At 50.4% G+C, this 8,775-nt stretch overlaps 1 protein-coding gene across 2 annotated transcripts in view; it reads left to right on the forward strand.

The window, feature by feature from the left end:
• The window catches only part of Slc38a7 (solute carrier family 38 member 7), an 18,168-nt gene that overhangs the window by 6,609 nt on the left and 2,784 nt on the right, over positions 1-8,775 (forward strand). For both annotated transcript variants that reach the window (XM_026778772.1, XM_005345547.3), the window contains exons 4-11: positions 1,489-1,687; positions 1,882-2,026; positions 2,819-2,917; positions 3,707-3,764; positions 3,963-4,077; positions 5,392-5,539; positions 5,974-6,173; positions 6,997-7,051. In XM_026778772.1, the coding sequence (XP_026634573.1) occupies positions 1,489-1,687; positions 1,882-2,026; positions 2,819-2,917; positions 3,707-3,764; positions 3,963-4,077; positions 5,392-5,539; positions 5,974-6,173; positions 6,997-7,051 (1,019 nt within the window). The remainder of the gene's footprint in view (positions 1-1,488; positions 1,688-1,881; positions 2,027-2,818; positions 2,918-3,706; positions 3,765-3,962; positions 4,078-5,391; positions 5,540-5,973; positions 6,174-6,996; positions 7,052-8,775) is intronic.

The raw sequence follows: 8,775 nt of genomic DNA on the forward strand, positions 1-8,775 counted from the left end.
CGGCTTGAGGTGGCTCTTGTAGCCCAGGCTGACCTTGAATTTTCTCTGGAGCCAAGGATGACCTTTAACTTGATCTCCTGCTTCCCCAGCCCAAGTGCTGAGATTACAGATAAGTGCCTCCGCACTTGGCACTTGACTTTGTGCAGTACTCCCGGGTCAAGCCCAGGAGTTTGTGCATGTTGCACAAGCAAGCACTCTACCAACCGACCTACATCCCCAACTCTATATCCCCAACACTTAGGTTTTTAGGTGTTATAAAGAAAGACCGTTATGTTTTAGAATTACTGAAATGATTACTATTGAAGTAAAAAATTGTTTGTGTTGACTTCAAAATACAATGGAGAGATGATAAAATGGGAGGAAAAACTGCATGCCTGTAATACCAACACTCAAGAGGTAGAGGCAAGAAGGCCCTTATGAGGTCAAGACCAGCTTGTACCACATAGTAAATTATAATCCAGCCTCCAGCCTTGGCTACCAAGTGAAACTTTATCTCTACTAACAATTTTTTTAAAAAAAAAAAAAGAAAAAGAAAGCAAAGAAAATCATAAATTGGTTCGAAGCTGAGTTTGAAGCTGTTTGGGGTCCACCCTATTCTCAGTCTGTTTGCATGTTCGAAATTTTTTTTTTGAAACTGGAATCCACATTTATTGATTATATATAAATATATATATATATATATATATATACACACACACACACACAGAAGTTAAAACACTTAGTGAAAGATTGGATTCCCAGGTTATTTCCATCAGATGAAGAGCATCCAGTTATTTTACACAGGAATGTTACAGTCATCAGTCCACATCACAAAAAAGTTGAAGACAAACATGGGAGACCTCAGCTACCCAAGATGTGCATGTTCGAAATTTTGAATGAAGCTCTTTTCAGTATTATTTTTGGTTTTGTTTTTGTTTTTTTTTTTTTTATTATGTATACAATGTTCTGTCTGTGTGTATGCCTGCAGGCCAGAAGAGAGCACCAGACCCCATTGCAGATGGTTGTGAGCCACCATGTGGTTGCTGGGAATTGAACTCAGGACCTTTGGAAGAGCAGGCAATGCTCTTAACCTCTGAGCCAACTCTCCAGCCCCTTGTTTTTGTTTTTTAATTATTGTATGTGTATGTATGTTCTTGCCTACTTGTATGATTGTGAACCACATGCATGCAGTGCCAGTGGAAGCCAGGAGAGGGCATGAGATCCCCATGGAATTGAGTTACAGATGGCTGTGAGCCTCCATATAGATGCTGGGAATTGACCCCAGGTCCTCCGAAAGAGCAGCCAATGCTCTTAAGCACTGAGCCGTCTCTCTAGGAACTGAAACTCGTTTTTAAAGAAAATTTCAACTTGGTAACCTCTAGTGATCTGTTAAAATTGTCCTGTAGTAATAGACCCAATTGCAAACCCGCTATGGACATTGGTGTAAAAGATGCCCAAACTGAGCTCACAACACCTTTCCCACACCCTTTCGTCTCTTCCTACCTGCAGGGCATGCTGGTTTTCATCATTAGTGGGCTTGTCATTCTGGCCTATTGCTCCCAGGCCAGCAATGAGAGGACCTACCAGGAGGTGGTGTGGGCCGTGTGTGGCAAGCTGACGGGCGTGCTGTGTGAGGTAGCCATCGCGGTCTACACCTTCGGCACGTGCATCGCCTTCCTCATCATCATTGGGGACCAGCAGGACAAGAGTGAGGTTCTTCCCCAGCTCTCGTCTTTCTCCTCGGCCTGAGTTCCTGGGGTAGCGGGGAAAGAATGCTCCACACTAGGACTTGCCCTCTCTTCGAGTCCTGCTCCTTAGAGGGAAATCTTAGGACCCTGCCAAAGCCAGAGGGCCACACCCTGCGTGGCCTGGCATGACATTCACTCCTTCTTCTCCGTGCAGTTATAGCTGTGATGACAAAGGACCCCGAAGGGGTCAGCGGCAGCCCCTGGTACACAGACCGCAAGTTCACCATCAGCCTCACTGCCTTCCTCTTCATCCTGCCCCTGTCCATCCCCAGGGAGATCGGCTTCCAGAAATATGCCAGGTTCGGAGGTCCCAACCCAGCCTGAGCCAGACAGAGGCTCTGATCAAAGGCAACTGGAGAGCCATTTCTGGTGGGGAGCCCCTCTCCCCCCCCATGGCATCTTCCTTGGGGAGCAAGAACAGGCAAGCCAGGGCAGGCCAGAGCTTCAGAATCCTAGGCCCAGGACTTTGCTTTTCCGTTTACATCAAGGAAGATAGTGGCCTTTTGCAGCATTGGAAGGTGTGATCTAAAAGTCCTTGTCAAAGAAGGGATTGGTGATGGCTGGCAGTGTAAGGGCAGGTGCTGGCCAGGGCTTTGGCTTTTCTGGAATCTGGGAGTTGGCGATCTTAGTGTTGGCAGCGTGGCTGGGACTTCCATGGACTTCGGGGAGAGAGGTCTGGCTTCCTAGCCCTATATCTGAAGAGCTGTGGGGGTTGGGGCTGTTTCATACTTGGCCATCTCCAGGGTTTCCTTAAATGTTAGCAACCCAGTCTCTACACTCTCCCCCTTTATCCCAGAATCTCTTAGTTCTCAGATGCCAGGCCCATAGGCTGGCCAGCTGTAAGCCCTTGCCACACCTGGGCTGCTCAGGCTGAGCTTGTACTGTACATTGGAGCCCAGTTCCTGAATGTGGTCTCTGAGCCAGCGCATGTCCCCTGGTTAAAATGCTAGCAGCCTCCTCCCTATGGCAGGTCTCTCTGCCGCTTGTTTCTCCTGAATCCCTAGAGCAAGGATGGGTACGTCTGAGCATGGGGTTGGACAAGGGGTGGCTGGGCCTGGGAAGCAGGAAGTCAAATCTCTCGTTCTTGGCAGTTTCCTGAGTGTCGTGGGCACTTGGTACGTCACCGCCATTATTATCATCAAATACATCTGGCCAGATAAAGAGATGCGCCCAGGGGACATCCTGACCAGGTAGGTGAGGGTCCCTGGAAATGCATGCGGTAGAAGCTGCTACCTAGATCAGGCATCTGAAGGTCACATAGTCAGTCATTGTAGGAAGGAGGGGAGAGGGCCTGTCCAGCATGTAGCGGATGCCACCATGCAATGCAAGGTCCCGACCTGGGGAGACTTCCATGGGGAAAATGGCACATTTTCCCAATCATTCTTTTTTGATTTATCAGACTGGGACTCATGTAGCTCAGACCAGGCTCAAGCTTACTACGCAGCCTGATCTTGAACTCCCGATCCTCCTGCCTCTACCTCCCAAGCGCTGGAATCCCAGATATACATCAGCGTGTCCAGCTTTCCCATACCCCTTTTGGGTTTTTTTTGTTTTTGTTTTTTGTTTTTTTTTTTGATTTTTTCGAGACAGGGTTTCTCTGTAGCTTTTTGGTGCCTGTCCTGGAACTAGCTCTTGTAGACCAGGCTGGCCTCGAACTCACAGAGATCCACCTGCCTCTGCCTCCCGAGTACTGGGATTAAAGGCGTGCGCCACCACCGCCCGGCCCCCTTTTGTTTTTTGTGCTTAAAAGAACAGTTCAGGAAAACAAAGTCCTAGTTCAGCAGCCAGGAATTCTGGACTCTGGTCCTAGGGTGGCCTTTTAAAGACTGTCTCCTGAATTTCACATCGACACGGGTCCTCTGCCTGTGTGTGTTTAGTGTGTGGGATGCTAGTTGTTGGTGGAAGAAAGCAGAAAGGGTAGTATGGACGGTTGGTGACCCTGTGGGATTCACAGGCAATTTCATTGTGTTTGCCAACAGACCAGTTTCCTGGATGGCCATGTTCAATGCCATGCCCACCATCTGCTTCGGATTTCAGGTGCCAGCAGCAGGGTCCCTGCTATCCCATTAGCTCACTCCCCCACCCTGGGAGGACCCTCAGATTATGGATGGGATGGTAGGATTCCTGGGAGGACGGATGAACCAAGGGCCTCTGGCTTGTCCCTTATCCCTGGGGCCTTTGAAACCTGGAGATGAGGTCGCTTCCCCACGATGACCGTACCCTTCACCTGGACAGTGCCATGTGAGCAGTGTGCCCGTGTTCAACAGCATGCAGCGGCCAGAGATAAAGACCTGGGGTGGAGTGGTGACAGCGGCCATGGTCATAGCTCTGGCTGTCTACATGGGCACAGGTGAGTGCTCTCCTCCAGAGGCCAGGCTTGGTGTGCTCCCACTCCCTCTTGAGTCCCCAGAGTTTCTGGTCTAGCTTTCCTCTGCACTCTTAGCTGGGTGAGCACTTCGGTAGACATTGACTTGAACTCTCTTCAAGGTGAGAGTGTTCTGCCTGCTCACGGGCTCTATTCTGATGCTAAGTGGCTATCAGAAAGGAAGGTACCCCCAGTGTGAAGTTGCTACAAGGACTATGCAGGGAACTGGCCCAAGCCCTGGTGGGATCGACAGTCTTAGAGAAACAGTTCTATTTAGGTAATAATGAAAAAAGAATTCCAAGCCGGGCGATGGTGGCACACACCTTTAATCCCAGCACTTGGGAGGCAGAGGCAGGCAGATCTCTGTGAGTTCGAGACCAGCCTGGTCTACAGAGCTAGTTCCAGGACAGGCTCCAAAGCCACAGAGAAACCCTGTCTCGAAAAACAAAAAAAAAAAAAAAAAAAAAGAATTCCAGGCAGTGGCTGATGAAACCAGGAAGTGGGGGGATGGGACTGAGTGGGTGTGGCATTCACAGAAGGCTCCTCTCTGAAGATGTGACACCTGGAGAGGTCCATGAGGGAAAAGCCATTCCACAAGAGAGTAACCACAATGTAGGTTGTCTGGGGAAGGAATGGGGGAAGGTCTGTATTGCCAGGGTGTAAGAAGTTGGTACCTATGAGACTGGGCAGCCAAGGGGAGAGCAATGGATGCTGCCGGGAGCCTAAGAGGATACATTTCTTGGGTGGGAAATGACCGGTCAGATCTTTGGCTGTTGCGTGGGTTAATTTGGGCAGGAGAGATGAACTGGGAGTTGTCCTCCTGTGATAGGAGATGAGGGCGGGAGCTGCCTGGGATCGAGTTGTCCCAGCCTCTGAAGCTACCGCAAGAAACACTAGAGGCAAGCAGGCAAAGTCCCTCTTGCCATGGGTCCTCTGTTCTGGCTGGTGACAGGAGATTTAGAGAGAGGTGATCTGAAGAGAACAGAGCAGGATGGGAAACAAGTGACTGGGGTGGGGGTGACTGCATGGGCAGGGCAGCGTTCTCTGAGGAGGGGACATCTGAGCTGAGACCCGAGTGGTGTGGTGGCAGCACAATGGTTTGAGCAGATGCAGTGGTTTGTGTGGAAGTTAGGGAGACAAGTGCAGAAAGCACCCGTGTGTGCTGCTGGGCTCCAGCAAGCAACACCTGCGGAGGCAGGAAGTGGGGCATCTGCTCTCACCTCCCAGGCTGCTCCAACACTCCCATCTGGAGTAGGCTGTCCACCCTCACCCTCCCTTTCCCCTTGCTTTTGTTCATAGGCATCTGTGGCTTCCTGACTTTCGGAGCTGCTGTGGATCCAGATGTGCTCCGGTCCTACCCCTCCGAGGACGTGGCTGTGGCCGTTGCCCGAGCCTTCATCATCCTCAGCGTGCTCACCTCCTACCCCATCTTGCACTTCTGTGGGCGGTGAGCCTCTTCCCCACCCTGTCCAGGCCCCCCCGGGAGTCTGCACAATACATGGCCTTATGGGGAGCCCATTTTGTGTCAAGGAAAATTGAAGCCAACAGAAAGAATCTGAGTCTAGGATGCCCTTCTCCCATACTCCATGCCAGGTCTTATTGGTTCCATTCTGTGAGCCCTGTAAGGATCTCCAGTCTATATCCTATCCTGAGCCTTTATATATTCCCAGCCAACATTTTGGATACCCCAATCCATTCCTTTTATAAAGGGAATTATGGCGTCCATATCCAGGTGAAGAGGTAAAGTCTTGTAGCCCATAGCAACCAAGGACAGTGATGGTCACAGATGAGGACCCAAGCTCAGGGACCACACTTGCCCATTCAGGATCTCCCCCTCCCTGCACTAGCCAAAGCACCCTGAGCCCCTCCTCATGTGAGCAGGGCTGTGGTGGAAGGCCTGTGGCTGCGCTACAAGGGGGTGCCAGTGGAGGAGGACGTGGGGCGGGAACGGCGGCGCCGAGTCCTGCAGACGCTGGTGTGGTTCCTGCTCACCCTGCTGCTAGCCCTCTTTATCCCTGACATCGGCAAGGTCATCTCAGTCATCGGAGGCCTGGCAGCCTGCTTCATCTTCATCTTCCCAGGTGCACACCCCAGGTGCCCCTATCTTCCCCACACAGCAGGACCTCCCTAACCTTAGCTGGGGACTCAAAACCTGCTGGCAAAAGTAACCACCGTTTTCTGTTGCTCACTGACCTGGCTCATCTAGATGCTGCCATGGCAACACTGACTCCTGGTTGGAAGGTTGTGATCTCTGTTTTACCAATGAGATGTGAGGCTAGAGACAACTATTAATAGCCCATTTGAAGCCCAATAGGCCCAGGTCCAGGGTCTCTTCTCCTACCCTTCAATTCAAGTATGTGGACCCTTGACCCTCGGGATCTCAGTACCCTCTTCCAGTCCAAAGGAAGGAAAGCCCGGTGGTGGCACCTTGAGACTGAAGTCATGAGATCCAAATTCTAGACACAGGTCAGCTGCAGATCCCCCGAAATCCGTCCTGTCTGTCCAGCTATGAGTCTACTACACCCAGCTTGTTTCTGTCCAGTAACCTCGAAAGCTCTTCCCATTGGACGTGGAGCAAGGGTGCCATGTCTGCTCTGGAGTTGGCAAGATGATGTGAGCTACCACTGAGTCTCATTCAGTGTGTCCCCTTAGCTCTGAGATCTGAATGTAGCCCAAAGGGTTCCGGTTATATGCTGGCCTGTCTTGGGAGAGCAGAGGCCGGGCATCCAGCTGGGTGTGGGTCAGGGTTGACAATCTGGATTTCAGGATCTCTAGTAGAGGCTACAGACCTTTCTCCATAATCACCACTACCTCCTGGCTGGGGCAGGGGAGGGGGGGCGGGACTGGGCTGAGGGAGGGACCCCATCGTCTCTTCCAAATTCAGCTTTACCTCTTGTCTTCTAGGGCTGTGCCTCATTCAGGCCAAACTATCGGAGATGGAGGAGGTCAAACCAGCCAGGTAAAGCAGGGGCAGCCGAGCAGCCTTTTAGGGAGATGAAAAGGGACCTTAAAATAGGCAAAGGGTCAGCTGGACAGTGGTGGCACACACTTTTAATCCCAGCACTTGGGAGGCAGAAGCAGGAGGATCTCTGTGAGTTCAGGACAGCCAGGGCTCCACAGAGGAACCCTGTCTCAGAAAAAGAAAGAATGCATGCTGTTCAGTCCTAAGACCAGAGTTCCTATCCTAGCATCCATGTAACAAACCAGGCATCCCACAAATGCCTGTACCTCCAGCTCTGATGAGTTCCTCCGGCCTCCACACATGCACCTACACATGTGCACGTCCAGTCACACACACACACACACACACGTAAAAAGTTCTTGGTGCTTGGAAGTATACCTTAGTGACAAACCATGTGCTTGTCACGTATGAAGCCCTGGGTTCAATCCTCTAGTGTCACTCCCCAAATTATGGATATATTTTTGCAATGGGTAATCTGAACTGTTTATAACAATTCATCCTGAGCAGTGATGGTGGCACATGCCTTTAATCCCAGCACTCGGGAGGCAGAGGCAGGCGGATCTCTGAATTTGAGGCCAGCCTGGTCTACAGAGAGAGTTCCAGGACAGCCAGGACTGTTACGTAGAGAAACCCTGTCTCAGAAAAACAAAAAACAATTTATGTACTACTGAAAGGCTTTAGAAGAAAAAGTAAGAGTCCCATGTCAGGCATACTCCTGACCCCAGTACCTGGAAGCCTGAGACAGGAATATTTCTAGAGTTCGAAACCAGCCTGGTCTACATGATTTCAGCCTAGCCTGGGCTATATAGTGAAACCTTATCCAAAACAGGGGGGGTCAGTCTTTCTCTCACAGCCTACTTTACCCCTCTCCTAAAACGTGTTTTCCCTGTGGACTGTGACCCAAACTGTGTCTGTGCATGTATGTGTGGGGGACACAGAGCTGAGCAGTAGACACAGGGGTTTGGATGTGATTTTATTATTTGAGGCTGGAAGATTGCCACGAGTTTAAGGCCAGCCTGGACTTCAGAGTGGGACCTTGACTCAGACACTTAACGCCACCAGGAGTCATCTGGTGAAGGAAAAGCTGTTTCTCTGAATAATGGTTGATGAAAGGTTTCATGCTTTAAAAAAAATTATTCCGGGGCAGGGAAAATAGTTCAATGCGATAGTGCTCGCCTGCAATATTTAAGGCCCTGGGTTCAGTCTCTACCATGACAGGGGAGAGAGATGGGGGCAGGGAGGGATAGAAAAGGGAGGGAGATGGGAAAAAGGGAGGAAGAGCAAATGAATTTATCCCATGGCAATATTTGTATTTCAGTACTTGGGAGGCTGAGACAGAAAGGCAATGAGTTCTGGCCAGCCAGGATTATACAGTAAGACCTTGCCTAAAAGCACAAAACAAAAAGTTATTTATTATAAAATTTAAAAACAGTAGCCAGGCAGTGGTGGCTCATGCCTTTAGTCACAGCACTCAGGAAACAGACAGGCAGATCTCTGTGAGTTCAAAACCAGCCTGATCTACAGAGCGAGTTCCAGGACAGCTAGGGCTGTTACACAGAGAAACCCTGTCTCGGGAAAAAAACAAAAACAATAAAGTAAAAACAGACATGTCTTTAAAAAAATAAAAATCGCCGGGCGGTGGTGGCGCACGCCTTTAATCCCAGCACTCGGGAGGCAGAGGCAGGCGGATCTCTGTGAGTTCGAGACCAGCCTGGTCTACA

This window comes from Microtus ochrogaster, chromosome 4 (assembly GCF_000317375.1).
Source record: "Microtus ochrogaster isolate Prairie Vole_2 chromosome 4, MicOch1.0, whole genome shotgun sequence".
Lineage (NCBI taxonomy): Eukaryota > Metazoa > Chordata > Mammalia > Rodentia > Cricetidae > Microtus > Microtus ochrogaster.